Genomic DNA, 18,470 nt, shown 5'->3' with positions numbered 1-18,470 from the left:
AGTCTATTTTGTCTGATATGAGAATTGCTACTACAGCTTTCTTTTGATTTCCATTTGCATGGAATATCATTTTCCATCCCCTCACTTTCAGTCTGTATGTGTCTCTAGGTCTGAAGTGGGTCTCTTGTAGACAGCATATATACGGGTCTTGTTTTTGTATCCATTCAGCCAATCTGTGTCTTTTGGTGGGAGCACTTAGTCCATTTACATTTAAGGTAATTATCAATATGTATGTTCCTATTCCCATTTTCTAAATTGTTTTGGATTCGTTATTATAGGTCTTTTCCTTCTCTTGTGTTTCTTGTCTAGAGAAGTTTCTTTAGAATTTGTTGTAAAGCTGGTTTAGTGGTGCTGAACTCTCTTAGCTTTTGCTTGTCTGTAATGTTTTTAATTTCTCCAACAAATCTGAATGAGATCCTTGCTGGGTAGAGTAATCTTGGTTGCAGGTTTTTCTCCTTCATCACTTTCAGTATATCCTGCCACTCCCTTCTGGCTTGTAGGGATTCTGCTGAAAGATCAGCTGTTAACCTTATGGGGATTCCCTTGTGTGTTATTTGTTGTTTTTACGTTGCTGCTTTTAATATGCTTCCTTTGTATTTAAGTTTTGACAGTTTGATTAATATGTGTCTTGGCGTATTTCTCCTTGGGTTTATCCTGTATGGGACTCTCTGTGCTTCCTGGACTTGATTAACTATTTCCTTTCCCATATTAGGGAAGTTTTCAACTATAATCTCTTCAAATATTTTCTCAGTCCCTTTCTTTTTCTCTTCTTCTTCTGGAACCCCTATAATTCGAATCTTGGTGCATTTAATGTTGTCCCAGAGGTCTCTGAGACTGTCCTCAGTTCTTTTCATTCTTTTTTCTTTATTCTGCTCTGCAGTAGTTATTTCCACTATTTTATCTTCCAGGTCACTTATCCGTTCTTCTGCCTCAGTTATTCTGCTATTGATCCCATCTAGAGTACTTTTAATTTCATTTATTGTGTTGTTCATCGTTGCTTGTTTCATCTTTATTTCTTCTAGGTCCTTGCTAACTGTTTCTTGCATTTTGTCCATTCTATTTCCAAGATTTTGGATCATCCTTACTATCATTATTCTGAATTCTTTTTCAGGTAGACTGCCTATTTCCTCTTCATTTGTTAGGTTTGGTGCATTTTTATCTTGCTCCTTTATCTGCTGTGTGTTTTTCTGTCTTCTCAGTTTGCTTATCTTACTGTGTTTGGGGTCTCCTTTTTGCAGGCTGCAGGTTCGTAGTTCCCGCTGTTTTTGATGTCTGTCTCCAGTGGCTAAGGTTGTTTCAGTGGGTTGTGTAGGCTTCCTGGTGGAGGGGACTAGTGCCTGTGTTGTGGTGGATGAAGCTGGATCTTGTCTCTCTAGTGGGCAGTTTCACGTCTGGTGGTGTATTTTGGGGTGTCTGTGGCCTTATTATGATTTTAGGCAGCCTCTCTGCTAATGGGTGGGGTTGTGTTCCTGTTTTGCTAGTTGTTTGGCATAGGTTGTCCAGCACTGTAGCTTGCTGGTCGTTGAGTGAAGCTTGGTGCTGGTGTTAAGATGGAGGTCTCTGGGAGATTTTCGCCATTTGATATTATGTGGAGCTGGGAGGTCTCTTGTGGACCAGTGTCCTGAAGTTGGCTCTCCCACCTCAGAGGCAGAGCCCTGACTCCTGGCTGGAGCACCAAGAGCGTTTCATCCACACGGCTCAGAATAAAAGGGAGAAAAAGTAGAGAGAATTAGTAGAAGTATGAAGAAAGAAAGAAAGAAAGGAGGGAAGGAAGGAAGAAAGAAAGAAAGAAGGCAAGAAGGAAAGAAAGGAGGGAGGGAGGGAGGAAGGAAGGAAGTAGGGAAGGAAGGAAAAGAAGACCAAAAGAAAGAAGATACAGTAAAATAAAATAATGTATAATAAAGTTATTGAATTAAAAAATAATTAATTAGAAAAAAAAAGGGATGGATAGAACCTTAGGACAAATGTTGGAAGCAAAGCTATACAGACAAAATCTTACACAGAAGCATACACATACACCCTCACAAAGAGAGGTAAAGGGGAAAAAATCATAAATTTTGCTCTCAGAGATCACCTCAATTTGGGATGATTCGTTGTCTAAAGGAGGGAAGGAAGGAAGGAAGGAAGGAAAGAAAGAAAGAAAGAAAGAAAGAAGAAAGAAAAAAGTAAAGTATAATAAAGTTATTAAAATTAAAATTAATTATTAAGAAAAGAAATTAAAAAAAAAAACATGGACGGATAGAACCCTAGGACAAATGGTGGAAGCAAAACTATACAGACAAGATCTCACACAGAAGCATACACATACACATTCACAAAAAGAGGAAAAGGGGAAAAAATCATAGATCTTGCTCTCAGAGATCACCTCCTCAATTTGGGATGATTCGTTGTCTATTCATGTATTCCACAGATGCAGGGTATATCAAGTTGATTGTGGAGCTTTAATCCGCTGCTTCTGAGGCTGCTGGGAGAGATTTCCCTTTCTCTTCTTTGTTCTCACAGCTCACAGGGGCTCAGCTTTGGATTTGGCTTTGCCTCTGCGTGTAGGTCGCTGGAGGGCGTCTGTTTTTTGCTGAGACAGGACGGGGTTAAAGGAGCCACTGATTCTGGGGCTCTGGTGCACTCAGGCGGGGTGGGGGGGAAGGAGGGGCACTGCGTGCGGGGCGGGCCTGCGGCGGCAGAGGCCAGCATGACGTTGCACCAGCCTGAGGCCCGCCGTGCGTTCTCCCGGGAAAGTTGTCCCTGGATCCCGGGAACCTGGCAGTGGCGGGCTGCACAGGCTCCCCAGAAGCGGGTGTGGATAGTGACCTGTGCTCACACTCAGGCTTCTTGGTGGCAGCAGCAGCAGCCTTAGCGTCTCATGCTCATCTCTGGGGTTTGAGCTTTTAGCCACGGCTCGCGCCCGTCTCTGGAGCTCCTTTAAGCAGTGCTCTTAATCCCCTCTCCTCACGCACCAGGAAACAAAGAGGGAAGAAAAAGTCGCTTGCCTCTTCAGCAGCTCTAGACTTTTCCCTGGACTCCCTCCCGGCTAGCCATGGCGCACTAACCCCCTGCACGCTGTGTTCACACTGCCAACCCCAGTCCTCTCCCGGCGCTCCGACCGAAGCCCAAGCCTCAACTCCCAGCCCTGCCCGCCCCGGCGGGTGAGCAGACAAGCCTCTCCGACTGGTGAGTGCCGGTCGGCCTTGATCCTCTGTGTGGGAATCTCTCTGCTTTGCCCTCCGCAACCCTGTTGCTGTGCTCTCCCCCGCAACTCCGAAGCTTTCCCCTCCGCCACCCACAGTCGCCGCCCGCGAAGGGGTTTCCTAGTGTGTGGAAACCTTTCCTCCTTCACAGCTCCCTCCCACTGGTGCAGGTCCCGTCCCTATCCTTTTGTCTGTGTTTATTCTTTTTTCTTTTGCCGTACCCAGGTACGTGGGGGGGTTTCTTGCCTTTTGGGAGGTCTGAAGTCTTCTGCCAGCGTTCAGGAGGTGTTGTGTAGGAGTTGTTCCATGTGTAGATGTATTTCTGGTGTATCTGTGGGGAGGAAGGTGATCTCCGCATCTTACTCTTCCGCCGTCTTCCTGGAAGCCCCCACATTAAATGTTTTGACATCATATTTTACATCTTTTTGTTTTGTGTATCCCTTACCTACTTATTGTGGATATAAATAAATTTATTACTTTTGTCTTTTAACCTTCCTACTAGCTTCATAAGTGGTTGATCTATTACCTTTACTGTATATTTGCCTTTACAATGAGATTTTTTCCTTTTGTAATTTTTATGTTTCTAGTTGTGGTATTTTCTTTTCTATTGATACTTCGAGATGTCCCTTTAACACTTCTTGTAAAGCAGTTTTAGAGGTGCTGAACTGTTTTAGCTTTCACTTATCTGCAAAACTCTTGATCTGTCATTCAAATCTTAATTATAGCCTTGCCAGGTAGAGTGTTCTTGGTTGTAGGTTTTTTCTTTCATCACTTTAAATATATTGTGCCACTCCCTTGTGGTTTGCATAGTTTCTGCTGAAAAGTCAGCTGAGAGTCTATGGGAGTTCCTTTGTATGTAACTAACTGGTTTTTCCTTGCTTCTTTTAATATTCTCTCTTTATCTTTAATTTTTGCAATTTCAATTACAATGTGTCTTTGTGTGGATCTCTTTGGGTTCATCTAGTTTTAGACTCTCTGTGCTTCCAAGATCTGTTTGTCTGTTTCCTTTCCTAGGTTAGGGAAGTTTTCAGCTATTATTTATTCAAATAAGTTATCTGTCCCTTTCTCCCTCTCTTTTCCTTTGGAACTTCTATGATACAAATATTAGTATGTGTGATGTTATCACAGAGATCCCTAAAACTAGCCTCATTTTTTAAAAATTCTTTTTTCTTCTTTCTTTTCAGCTTGTGTGATTTCCACCACTGTCTTCCAATTTGCTGATCTGTTCCTCTGGAAGATCATATCTACTGTTGATTCCTTTTAGTGTATTTTTTATTTCAGTTATTTTATTCTTCTCTTTGGTTCTTCTTTACATTTTCTAATTCTTTGTTAAAATTCTTGCTGTGTTCATTCATTCTTCCTGTGAGTTCATTGAGCATCTTTATGATCATTACCTTGAACTCTTTATCAAGTAGACTGCTTATGTCTCTTCACTTAGTTCTTCTTCTGGGGTTTTATCTTGTTCCTTCATTTGGAACATATTTTTCTGTCATTTATTTTGCTTAATTCTGTGTCTTTATTTCTATATATTAGGTAGGTAAGTTACATTTTTGATATTGGAGGAGTGGTCTTATGTAGGAGATGTCTTATGGGGCCCAGCAGCACACTTCCTTCTGGTCACCAGAGCTATGTGCTCTATGGGTGCCCCCTATGTGGGCTGCATGTGTCTTTCTGTTGTGGTGGGGCTTACTACTGGCCACACTGGTAAGAAGGGCTGGACTCCAGGCCAGTTGGTTGCCAGGCTCTGCCTCATGCTTTTGGGCAGGGCTGGATCCCCAGTGGCTACTTGTGGAGCCTATGGTGTCCAGAGGCTGGTGCCGGCCTGCTGGTGGATAGAGGCCGGTCACAGGTGGCTGGCTGCAGGGCCTCTGTGCCTGGGCCTGGTGTTGACTGTCTGGTGAATGGGTAAGTCCCCTGGCACTAATAGGTTAGACGGAGGAATCTAAAATGGCAGCAACTAGTACCAGTGTCCTTGTGGTAGAATGAACTTCCTAAAATCACTGCTGCTGGGATGCAAATACTATTAATATACTAAAACACATTGAATTGTCCACTTTAAAGGGTAAATTTTGTAGAATGTGAATTATATCTCAATAATAAAATTAATGAATAAGTAAAATATATGATATATTAGAATATGATGAGTATAGATCTGAAAGTCATCGCTAACATGATTCAGCCAATAACTACTGAGGATCCTTGATTTCTTCCTTAGCAAAATAAGGGTTTAGTCTAAATGATCTATAGGGTGACTTCCAAATCTAGTTTCCAGTGATTCCCTCAGTCTTCCCACATGATTAGAAATTTCAAAGTAACCGCTGGAAAGGTCACCTCTAGAATAAAATCCAGTCCTTATACCTTTGGTATCTCATTGAAGGAATCTCTCTTTTTGAGTATTGGTTATTTTATCTATTTCCCTATTAATAGAGAACAACTTTGACTTGGTGGAATTTCTGTAAGATTGTAAATTCCCATGAAGATTTCTGATTGTGTGCTCATGGAGAGAAATACTGAAGTTAAAGTAATTTATAAAACTGAGTATAACCAGAAATGAGGGAACAGTTCTTACAAGGGTTTAATGAAGAAAGAAACATGGGTAGCTTTTGGATTTTTGAGCCAGGTTGTGAACATATAAAATAGTCATTGTTGACATGAAAATAGATGGTTAAAAGTAGTGACTACATAAGTTCTGAGTCCAAAGATTTTGTATAAACCTCATGGCACAGTGGTTAAGAGCTTGGGCTCTGTGATCACCTTGTCTGGGTTAGGATGATGGATCCATCACTTACCAAGTCACCTGTGCCTGTTTCCTTATCTGTCACATGGGTATAGTAGTTGTACCTTCCAGTAAGATGGTTGTGAGGGTTAAATAAGATAATGCTTAAAAAGCACTGAGAAAAGTATCTGAGCCATGGCAAGGACTCAGCAAACATTAGCATTATCTATTGTCAACAAATACTCAAACTCTTGATGAATGTTTTAAACACTACTGGCATTATTGACAAGTACAGTGTTTACAGTGTATTGTGCTCTAAACCAACTTTCCCAGTAGTTATTTCTTGTTAGACAATGATATTTTTTAATATTGTAAATAACATTTTTTACAGAGTAAAAGCAAGAAAACGTCACTAACAAAATGAAGATCGTGTTAATTGCATTTGTTCTCATCCTTTGGACTGAAACACTGACATATCAGAGCCCAGGTACCAGTACATTTTATGCTTATTATTATTAGGAAAATAAATATTTTATGTCTCAACAAATCTTTATTTTAATAAATAGAAACAAGGAATTTCTTTACTAAAAAAATCAAAGCAGACAGCATTTATTTGTAGTTGGCAATATATTCTATCAAGCAAATTTAAGCTCTCGAAGATGATGGAAAGCCATGGGCAAAATGCATGAATTATGCTACACCTGGCTAGAAAAACTTTAATTATTCATTGATTTGCTGAAGTCCTGATGTTCCATGTCTGTATGAATAGAGTCAACCCATATGTTTTGTGGGTCAGTTTGCACCTTGGCTTTAATAAATGAAAGAAAATGATAAAAGGAACACCACAGAGGAAATTTTATATATATATATATAATAAGTAATATAAAAGCTTTCATATTCCATATATGCATATATGGAATATGAAACCTAGGTTTTTCTGTAATTACTGAAAACATCATTCAAAGAAGTATTTTTAACCCTGCACTGTACTACCCTAGGACTTCCTAGTGAATTTCAGGGTCATTTTGAAAGAAATGTCCTGCTTAGTTAAACATTTACCAGTAGATCACTAACTGGGTGGATGGAGGTGGCTGACCATGACTGCTAAAGTCAATGCTCCTGGTGCCTCCCCTTGTCCAGACTCTCTTTATGAGGCAGGTACACACTCCTCCACTCCCAGCTGCTGTGAATATTGCCTGCAATGGTAATAGCTCATGGCTGTACCCCACTTTCTCAGGACATTTTCCCTTGGCTTTCCCAGAGCCACCTTACCCGTAACCCTCCACTCCTTCTCTCCAGTTCTTGGGAGAAGTCTGCAGCTGATGACTGACTGATAGGCGGGTATACAAACTGTCCCTCTTGACCCAAAGGGTTTGTTGTCATTTTATTTTGATAGGGCCAGGCCCTGAGTATGCTGACGTGGTATTTCTGGTGGATAGCTCCAACTACCTGGGAATTAAATCCTTCCCATTTGTGAAGACGTTCATCAACAAGATGATCAGCAGCCTCCCCATAGAGGCCCACAAGTACCGTGTGGGCCTGGCCCAGTACAGCAACGTGCTCCACAGAGAATTCCAGCTCAGCACCTTCAAGAGCAGAGGCCCCATGTTGAACCACCTCAAGAAGAACTTCAGGTTCCTGGGCGGTTCCCTGCGGATTGGGAATGCTCTCCGGGAGGTGCACACGACCTACTTCTCAAACGGGAGGGACAGGAGACAGTTTCCTCCGATCCTGGTGGTCTTGGCTTCAGCCGAGTCCGAGGATGCCGTGGAAGAGGCCTCCAAGGCGCTGCGCAGTGACGGGGTGAGGATCATCTCAGTGGGGCTGCAGGGGACACCTGAGGAAACTCTGAAGGCCATGGCCACAGGCCAGTTCCACTACAGCTTCCAGACGGTCCAAGATCTCAGCATGTTCTCCCAAAACATGACGCAGATTCTCAAGGATGCAGCTCAGTACAAGGAGGTAGCAGCCCACTCTCATACAGTAGGTAAGGAATCCCTTAGTTGAAGAGGTGTCCCATCCCCATGTAATCTGGTCCAGAGAGCCATCTCCTATTATCTCTATGGTGCCACTCACCAGAAATCTCAGTATTTCATGTGGAAATGCAGAAGACCTCCTTCTCGTCAACTTTCAGTCTTGATCCCCTAGGTGAAAAGAGGGCTACTTTTACCCCCATGACTTACAGCTTCTCATTTGAAAAATGCTTTATTTATGTCTTAAGCAGGTTCTCCATGAAGACCTGAAACAGAAGACCCTTGAGTACAAGTAGTTTATGTGGGAGGTAATCCTAGAAAGCATTAGTAAAGAAAGGGTAAAGTGAGACAGGAAGCTACACATGCACTGTTGATGAACAGACTAAACAGGCCAGTACACAGTCATGGGAGGTGCCCAGTAAGTGTGCTGCACTAATGAGGGGCCCCAGCCACTGTCTCCAGAGTGATGTAGAAAGAGCCCCCAGCAAAATAGATCTTCCTGGGTGCCTCTGTGCTCTATTGTTGATGAGGGGCTATTCTGAGTGGGTGCTATCTAGTTCTAAGACTTGAGGAAGCCACCTGGTTTGGTACAAAGTGCCCTGACCACAGGTCAAGAGGTCCAGACAATACCACTAGCTGACTGTGAACTTGAGGAAGTGATTTCATCTCTCTGAGCCTTGCATCAGCATCCTCCTTTGTAAGATATGAGAGTTGGAATGATCTTGAAATTTTTTCCTGCTCTATCATTCACCAATTCCTTGGCTATCACTATGGGTTGATTTTGCAGTCAGACCAGCCTAGGCCTTAATAACAAATAGACTTCCTGAATCATAAGAAGTTTATTTATTTCCCTTGTAATGCTATAGGGCCAGTGTTCAAGTTGTCTTCCTTCTATTTAGATAATTATGTTGGTGGTGGCTCTTTCATTTTCAAATATTACTTTCAAGGTGCCTTGGGAATTGGTATAGAGCTGGTGGAAGGGAAAAAAGATGGAACATCACTCAAGATGTGGTTTTATGGGCTAAGCTTGGAAGAGACACACACTACTTCTGCTCACATTTCATTAGCCAGATCTTAGTCCCATGGCCACACCTAATTGCAGGTGAGGCTGAGAAATCAGGTCTAGGCCTATGAGCAAGAAGAGGAAATGGGTTTGGGTAAGTATCTAGAAGTCTCTGTCACAGTTAGTGCTGCCCCTGAAGCATCAGGGAGTACTTTTACCTCCACTCTTCCCATCCCTCACTCTTCCTGCCTTGGGGGAAATAACAAGTTCTTACAGCACATGTGCTTCTCTTCCCAGAGAAAAAAACTTTCCTGTGACCCCTCACCCTGGGGACCTTGGAAATCTTACAACACTGTAGGTAGCCTGAGCTCTCCAAGACCATAGGACTTTACCACCTTCTTAGAAGACTTTGTGTACTGATCTGTGTTTCTCTCACTCTTCCTAATTTATTTCACAGTAGTATACAGTACAACAAGGTTTTGTTTGTCAAGACCCTATCCTTGCCTTTAGAGGTTAAGAGTAAGGGCTTTGGAGCCTGGGTTCAAACCCTGGCTTGGCTGCTAAAGACCTTGAGTAAGTTACTTAACCTCTGAGCCTCAGTTTCCTTACCTATAAAGTGAGGATATTAATATCTACCTTACAATATGGGTGAGATGACTTGTATGGATTTTGGCAGTTTACTGTCATTAATAGTAATAGCTCTTTGCAAATAAATACTGAGTTGAGTGGGCCATGCTGTAAGTTTGTTTTAGCCAACTATGTGAGGTTCAGAGTACATTGGTAGATTTATGAGAATTATTATACTTCCACAAGTATTTCTGAGCTCCCACCAGGCACCAGGTACTGGAGAGATAGAGATAAGTAAGGCATGCCTTCTGGCTTCTAGAGCTCACAATCCTGTGGATAGTTCTTGACAAGATTGAGCTTATCTCTTGGCTACACCCCCCACAGTTTTGGCTCCTCCACCTGTTCCTGGAGTGGGCATTCTGTGCATGTGGTATACTCTCCTGTGGATTCCAGATTTATACAACCAACTGCTTACCTGGCATCTTCAATAGTATCCCAAACTTAGCGTGTCTGAAATGGAGCTCTTGACTTCTCCCTCCAACCTGTTCTTCCCACTATCTCCCCTATCTTGGAAAAAGATACCACCAGTATCCACTCAGTTGTTCAGGCCAAAAACCCAGGAGTTTTCACCACTTCCTTTTTGTCTCCCAATACTCATATCTAATTTATCATCAAGTCCTCTCTGTTCTGTCTCTAATTCATGTATCAAAACTACTCTTGTTGTTCTGTCTTACCTGCTTTATTCTTGTCCAAGAACCATTATCTCTTTCCTGGACTAGGGCAATTGTTTTTTAATGAATTCATTATCTCCCCTCAGGAACTAGGGTGATATTTAAAAGATTTAAATAAGATCATCTGAGCCCCATATGATTGGGCCCTACTTCCCTCTGACGTCATCCATCATTGTTCCCCTCACTCATTGGCTCTGGCTACTCTGGGCTTTTGCTTGTTTCTATTTCTCGCTTTTCTTTCTGCCAGAATTCTTCTTCCTTTCACACAATGTGTAGGTCAATCTTTCTCTTCATCTTTCTCAACCCAAATGTAATCCTTTCAGAGAGGTCTTCCCTGACTTTTTATGTCTCAGATCAATTAGTTCTCATCCCACATCCCCAACATAGGGTAACTCAATTGATTCACCTATTTTATTTCCTTGTTAGCATTTATTATGGTCTGAAATAGCATAATTTATTTATCTGTCCTCCCCATAGAATGTGAGCTCCCTGAACTCAGGTATATTTCTACTAATTTATGCCTATATTTCAGTATTTGAAAGTGGTGGTGGTGGTTCATACTGGTAGTGGTGGACTTGGAGGTGGTGGTGGTTATAGTGTTGGAAGTTCAGGTGGTGGAGTTGCTGGAAATGAGGGGTAGTGGTGGTAGAGGTGGTGGTGGTGGTGGAGGCGGTGGTGGTAGTCATACTGGTGGTGATGGTGGTCATGAAGACCATGGTGGTGGCAGAGGTGGTGGTAGAGGTGGTGCAGGTGGAAGTAGTAGTGGAGGTGGAGGTAGAGGTGGTAGTGGTGGTGATGGTGGAGGTGGTGGAGGTGGTTGCTGTTGGTGGTAGTAGTGGTGGTGGTAGTCATACTGGTGGTGATGGTGCTCATGAAGAACATGCTGATGAGATGTGGTAGGAAAATCATAATAAGCATTCTTCAGACAGAGGGAAGAGCATTGCAAATCCTCTGAAGTCAATGGCCAATGTAAATTTTGCTGAGAATTTTTATCCTTTTTTCACTAAAAAAAATGCTAACTGCATCCATCATGACTGCCTCTATTTTCACTAATGCCTTCTGACAATCTGTAGAGTGCCTTTCTCATTCTGGGCCAGAGGTGTGTACTAACATTCCTACTTTTTCTCCCTCCATAGTCCCCTTCCCCAGGGCCTGTCAGAAAGATTCGCTTGCCGACCTCATGTTCCTGGTGGATGAGTCTGTTGGGACCAAACAGAATCTAAGGAACCTGCAGAACTTCCTGAAGAATATCACCTCCTCCATGGATGTGAAAGACAAATGCCTGCGGCTTGGTCTTATGAGTTACAGTGACAGAGTTCAGACTTTTTCTCCTCTGAGCTCAAGCACAACCCAATCTGAATTTCAGAAGCAAATCCAGAAGCTTTCTCTGCGGGCTGGGAAATCCAATGCTGGTGCTGCCATTGAGAAGATGAGGAGAGAAGGCTTCTCAGCATCAAGTGGCAGCAGAAGGGCACAGGGAGTGCCCCAGATTGCAGTCCTGGTCACTGACAGACCATCAGATGACAAGGTGCGTGAGGCTGCACTGAATCTCCGCCTGGAGGATGTAACTGTGTTTGCCATGGGCATCCAAGGGGCCAACAAGACCCAGTTAGAAGAAATAGCGTCTTACCCTCCAGAACAGACCATCTCCATGATGAAGTCCCATGCAGACTTGGAAATTTACAGTAAGAAGTTCTTGAAAAAGCTCCAGAATGAAATATGGTCCCAAATTTCAACTCATGCTGAACAAATGGAACTTGATAAAACTGGTATGTCTTTAAAAATCCTTTTCATAGTATAAAAGTAATATGAGCAGTTGTCTAGGGCTGGGGCAGGAGTGAGGACTTGTAATTGGGTAAGGGAACTTTAGGAGTTATGAAAATGCTCTAAAACTAGATTTTGGTGATGGTTGCACAACTTTGTGAATTTCCTAAAAATCATTGAATGATTGCAGTGGATGAATGTTTTAAGCACGTAAATCATACCTCAATAAAATATACAAAATGTTAATTATAAAATAATTTGATAGTGTTGATGAACATAAAGAAAATAAAATCACCTGTGATCTTATCTTTCAGATAAAGCCATTCTTATCATTTATTTCTCTTATCTTTTAGTCTATTCTCTGTCTCTACACTCATGTACACACAAACACATGCATACACATTTCTTAAAAAAGATGTAACATTATGTGTATCAGTGCTGTCAAACAGAATTTTCTGTAATGATAGAAATGTTCTTTATCTTCACTGTTCGATAAGGAGACCACTAGCCAATCTTGGCTATTGAGCACTTGGAATGAGGCTAATGGAACTGAAGAACTGTGTTTTAATTTTAATTTAATTTAATTTTTATTTTAATAGCTATATGCTGATGGCTGTCATATTAGACAATGCAGGAGCACACTGTTGGGTAACTTGTATCAGTTACAATTACTTCTGAGTGTGACTAACAAAAGAAAAAATAACAATGATTTCAATAGGATAAAACTATTTTTTTTTCTGTTTCACAAATAAGTCCTAAGGTAGGTATAAGGAGCTGGGTAGTACAACACCGTGTCAGGGACCCTGTCTCTTTCTAAGTTATTTTTCTGCTCTTTGTGGTCTCTATTCCCAGCATTATAATCCAAGATAACTGCTCCTGGCATTACATTCACATCTAGCAACAAGAATTATAAAAGAGAAGGAAAAGGCAGGTTTCCCCCTCTTTTTCTTCAAGGATATTCCCAGGAATTACACTCGCCATCTTTGCTTACATCCTATTGGCCAGAACTTAGTCACATGTCACTCTTCATTGTAAAAATGAGAACTAGGAAATGTAGTCTTTACTTGGGGCAGCCAAGTACCTAGGCAAATATTGGGGACTAAATTAGTGTAGAAAAGAGAATGGATATTGGGGATAACCGGTATGATATGCCTTATTCACTTTTCTATCAACCTTATAACATGAACTTTTGTCCATCTCCTTAAATTTTTTTGGCAATATTCTTTTTAGGTTGGGAATAATATTCCGTCCTATGGATATAACATAATTTGTTTAACATATCCTAAATTGTTGGATATAGAAGTCATTGCCAATGTTTCGCTCTTATAAAAGTTTTGCAGGGATCATCATCGTACTTATATCTTTATACACAACCGAATCTGCTATAGTTTTACCAAGTTCTTTTCAAAGATACCAGGACATATTGCCAGAAGATACTTGATGTGACTTCGAGCTTATCTAATTCTGAGATATCTGCTGACATTTCCCTGCAGATAAAATGCTTCCAAACAATAGGAACTCAAATTTGGCAGCACTCACATGGAAAAGAATCCTCCAATGATGTTAAAGACTAATTTTAAATTCAGATTAGCCGATGGAAAGTTTAAGGATGCAATCCTGGGCCAGCCCTTGATTTCCTCTTGCATATATGCATTACAAGGCAGCAGCAAGAAACCAGTCCCCTATTACCTCCTGAGTGATACAGAGAGGAGTCTCTCAGAGTGGCAGCTGCCTTGGTCTAGTAGCAACTTTTAGGGCATAGGAGGGATGTGTAGCGCGGTCTCTCTCAGGGAGTTTGAAATTATGTGACAAAAAATTATTATTGTCATTACAGAATTTCTAAATGGGAAGATGTGGGACCAAGGCTAGGACAAGGGCCATCCTTATCTTCCATAAGGCCTCAGTAAGTGCCTTCTTATTAATTCAGTGGCTCTCTAATACTGGTACCTGACTTAGATTGAGTTCCTCAGATATAGATGTCAGATAAGGATTCATGTGTAACTGATATATTAAAAATATACCCAGGAAAAACTGGAGATTGGTAGAGAAGGGAGGATATGGGACCAGGAAGGACAGGATGATAAGCCCCATGATAAGTTCCATGGAGGGTCAATTCCACAGGACCATTTGAGAGACAGTGTGGGTTAAACCTTAGATTTGTCCTAGACAGGGGTCAACGTAACTGGAGAATTTATATTCCAGCACACAGAAGGGAATGTACATTTCCAGACACCTCTGGTTTAATACCAAGCAAAAAGGGTTTCAACAACCCGAGAGCAGCCCACCCACCCACAGACACTGGTGCTAGCTATTGGAATGAAAGTGCTGGGAACTTGTTACACAAAAATGGTAAAGGATTTGAGGGGATACAGGCAGAACACCAAAAGTGTCTGCTGTAAATTTATCAGGACTTCCTGAGGAGCTTACTAATAATTCAGTGGCCCAACCCAATGACTCAGTCTCTGCGAGTAGGGCCTAGGCCACCTGGATTTTAGAAAGCTCCCCAGCAAACTCACTCTAGCAATATCTGAGAACCACTGCCTCAGTGAATTTGCCATGGTCTACAGTGGGGTGGCCAGGTTTGTAGTTTCAGAACGGTCAGACACAGAGAACCAATCTCTACTGACTTAGTCCTTGCTGTATCCACCACCTTCGGCACCACTAGGTATTCAATTTATTAAATAGAACTTCATTAAAGCAAGGAAAGACTCACATTAACCAAACCAAGAGGCTATGATAAAAAAAGATTGACGATTATCTCTGCAATGGAACTATTAGTGCCCAGGGACCTAGACATTCATGTCCTCTGAGCAACATAGTCTCTCCCTGTAGACATATAGACAAGTCAGAAGCTAAAATGTGATCAAAAGACTGCTGGATGATGTGGAATCAGAGCAAGGGAGTTAGTTTTATGACTGAAATGTCTAGTGGTATTTAATCAGGGGAATGACTATTTTAAAATCAAATATATAGATCTACATCTCTGTCTATCTCTCTGTATAACTGCAGGTGAGGCCTTGTGCCAGGAGACACATTTCTCTTCAACCCTGTCCACTTGAACTTTTTAGATGGATATATTCTGTAATTACACTGTCCAATATAATAGCCACTAGCCACATGGGACTTTTAAGCACCTGAAATGTGGCTTTTGCAACTGAGGAGCTGACTTTTAAATTTTATTTAATTTTAATCAGTTTAAGTTCACATTTTAATAGCAACATGTGACTCACAGCCCCAGGCAGAGTTGGATGGGTATTGCCATGGTTACCCCCGGACTCGAATTTTTCTCTTCCACATTACTGACCACCATTCTTCTTTATTACATATATAAGTCAATTCATTCTGGTTGCTGTCAAGTTTTTGTGGCCTGGCATCACCCCTGTCTTTTACAGATAACTGCTTACCTTTGCCCTAATACTTTTTTAAAAAATAAATTTATTTATTTATTTTTGGCTGTGTTGGCTCTTTGGGGTTTCTCTAGTTGCAGGAAGCGGGGGCTACTCTTCGTTGTGGTGCATGGGCTTCTCATTGCAGTGGCTTCTCTTGCTGTGGAGCACAGGCTCTAGGTGCACAGGCTTCAGTAATTGTGGCTCGTGAGCTCTAGAGTGCAGGCTCAGTAGTTGTGGCGCACGGGCTTAGCTGCTTAGCGGCATGTGGGATCTTCCCGGACCAGGGCTCGAACCCGTGTCCCCTGCATTGACAGGCAGATTCTTAACCACTGTGCCACCAGGGTAGTCCCTGCCCTAATACTTTATATGTAGATTTTATAGTTTAATTCTCAGGGTCAAGCTTATTTCCAGTATTTCTGATTTCTTAAGGACCAACTCTTCATAGCCTGAAGTAGTGTCAATAGCCATATATTGCCAACAAGCTATCAAGAAAGAAAATATTTCTGAAATGACTAAATTGTGTTGTATTTTAAAGACCTTTTCACATACTCAACCAGGTAATTGTGCACATAAATAAATTTTAAAGGTATGCTTTTCCTTCTACCCAATTTCAAAAATGGTTAAATAGAGTTGTAAATAGACTATTAGGAAAGTTAAAGCACTTTTTCAGAGAAGCTGCTCAACAAAGGAAGGAACATTTAGAGCTCCTTTATTTACAATTTTCTGTTGAAATCCTGTGATATACCAGGCCTACCGGGCAGAAGCAGAAAACTAGGCAAAGTCTCACCCTCATGGAGCTGACATTCTGTGACAGGAGACAGGCTGTGCTCATGAACAAATGAATAGGTAATTTCAGAAAGTAATGGGCATCATAAGGAAAATAGGTTAATAGAATAGACAATGATTGATGTGCTTTAGCTGGAAGGGAAGCCCTTCTAAAGAGCCGACATTTGAATTGGCATGTCCAGGAGGTGAGAAGGAACCAGCCATGAAGATTTTGGGGGAAAAATATTCCAGGAAAGAGGATAGGTGCAAAAGCCCTGGGGCACATTTAGAGTACAGTAGAAGCCCAGTGTCGCTGGAACACAGTGAGGAAGATGAAGAATTGCTGGAAATAGGGTCAGAGAGAAAAGAAGGGGGAAAGATCAGCTGATTTTTCATTTTTAAATTCTAAATACAATGATAAATCGTTTAAGCAGAAGAGTAATATGATCTGGTTCTAGTTTTAAATACAATATTCTAGTTGTTCTGGACAGAAGAGGTTATTGGGGAAGTAAGAACAGAAGGTCATTTCTCAGGAAATGTTAAGGCATAAACTAAAAAGCTAGGTGTCAATACGAGAAAAACGATTGTAACTAAAAGCCTGGAGACTTGGGAATCTTGTCCTTACTCTTTAATTCACTGGCTGTGTGACCTCAGACAAACCACTAGGCCTCATTCAGTTTCAATTTCCTCAGAAGGTTGTGGTAAATTTCAAAGGAGAAAATGGGTATGAATGTGCGCAGCGAAGTGTCCAGGCTCCGTGCAAACCTGAAGTGTTCTCATTCTTTAGAACCTTCGCAGTCTCATCCTCCTCTCCAAACCCTCCTGCAATGTTCTCTCCAGATTCTCTATAGTTAACAGAGAATGCAATTTCTGCTTTCCATTTTTCTTCAGGCTGTGTAGATACAAAAGAAGCTGATCTCTATTTCCTCATTGATGGCTCAAGCAGCATTCAGAATAAACACTTTGAGCAAATCAAGGAATTTATGCTGGCGGTGATAGAGATGTTTAGCATCGGCCCAGACAAAGTCCGAGTTGGAGCTGTGCAGTATTCCCACAAGAAGGAAGTGGAATTTGATATCAATGACTATCCTAATGATGTGACATTAAGAAAGGCTGTTTCTAACATCAAGCAACTTGGAGGCAGAACTCTTACTGGGGCAGCCCTGGATTTCATTCTGCCACTAATAAGGAAGGGAAGGAAGCAGAGGATGAATGAGGTACCCTGTTACCTCATTGTGTTGACTGATGGGAAGTTCACGGATGGTGTCCTGGAACCTGCTGAGAGACTAAGGGCTGAACACATCACCATCCACGTGGTCGGCATTGGTGAGGCTAACAGAACACAACTGCAACAAATTGCTGGGGCAGAGGAAAGGGTTAACTTTGGGCAGAACTTTGATTCTTTAAAAAGAATCAAAAATGAAGTTGTTCGCAGCATCTGCACTGAGAAAGGTAAGCAAAAGTAAAAGGCTTTATTCTCTGTACTTCGTTGGTTGCTTCAGGCAGACTTAATAGGCCGGAACAAGGAATGACGTGACCAGTTGTCTGGCTCACATTTTGCTAACTTCCTTTATAACTGTGGAGGGATTCAGCCCCTCATTTTAAGCCAATTGCCAAGGTTGGAGAACCCCTATATAGAGAGCTGCCCTAAGGCCATCTCGAAAGCCATAAGTGTGAAGGTTGCTAAGAATGTTGTTGCTTTGACAAAGCCCACTGCTGTGGAGGATAAGAAACTTATATTTGTGTATGTGTGTGTTAGTGTGTGTGTACACACTAATCCAGGCAGATGAAGACAGTGGAAAGAAAATGGGCGCTGGCTTTAAGTAGATTAGGGTTCAATTCACTTCACTGCTTGAACCTTGAACTTCCTTGTCTGGAAAATGAGGATAATACCTACATCAGAGTATCTGTATAGGTTTAGCATAATAAACACCAACCATTATTTCTCTATTATGAATGCACACCTAGGACATATGTAACCCTTGCTTATTTTTATTTATAACAGAAACACGTATTTGCATTTTTGTTCTGACCAAAAATTAAGTAACAGAAGTAAGGAAGAACAATGTGCAAATTCCTGCACCTGATTGTTATTTCTCTTATTAGTAATAGCCACTTATCTAAAAAAAAGATACAAATGAACTTATTTACAAAACAGAAATAGACCCACAGACATAGAAAACAAACTTATGGTTACCAAGGGGAAAAGGGGAGGAGGGATAATTTAGGAGGTTAGGTTTAACACATACACACTACTATATATAAAATAAACAACAAGAACCTACTACTGTATAGCGCAGGGGACTTTTACTCAATATTTTGTAATAACCTATAAGGGAAAAGAATCTGAAAAAGTATATATATATATATATATATA

The 18,470-nt window shown here is 41.4% G+C and overlaps 1 protein-coding gene across 1 annotated transcript in view; it reads left to right on the top strand.

The window, feature by feature from the left end:
* Positions 1-5,725: 5,725 nt before the first annotated feature.
* The window catches only part of COL6A5 (collagen type VI alpha 5 chain), a 117,346-nt gene continuing 104,601 nt past the window's right edge, over positions 5,726-18,470 (top strand). The window contains exons 1-4 of the mRNA XM_089911160.1: positions 5,726-6,388; positions 7,298-7,888; positions 11,312-11,944; positions 16,985-17,545. Coding sequence (XP_089767286.1) covers positions 6,322-6,388; positions 7,298-7,888; positions 11,312-11,944; positions 16,985-17,545 — 1,852 coding nt within the window. The 5' untranslated portion in view covers positions 5,726-6,321. The remainder of the gene's footprint in view (positions 6,389-7,297; positions 7,889-11,311; positions 11,945-16,984; positions 17,546-18,470) is intronic.

The sequence above is a fragment of the Delphinapterus leucas genome, chromosome 4 (assembly GCF_059928025.1).
Source record: "Delphinapterus leucas isolate spDelLeu-1000000601 "Yukka" chromosome 4, BTC_Dleu_Yukka2, whole genome shotgun sequence".
Classification (NCBI taxonomy): Eukaryota; Metazoa; Chordata; class Mammalia; order Artiodactyla; family Monodontidae; genus Delphinapterus; species Delphinapterus leucas.
This window is presented reverse-complemented; position numbering and strand designations above follow the sequence as displayed.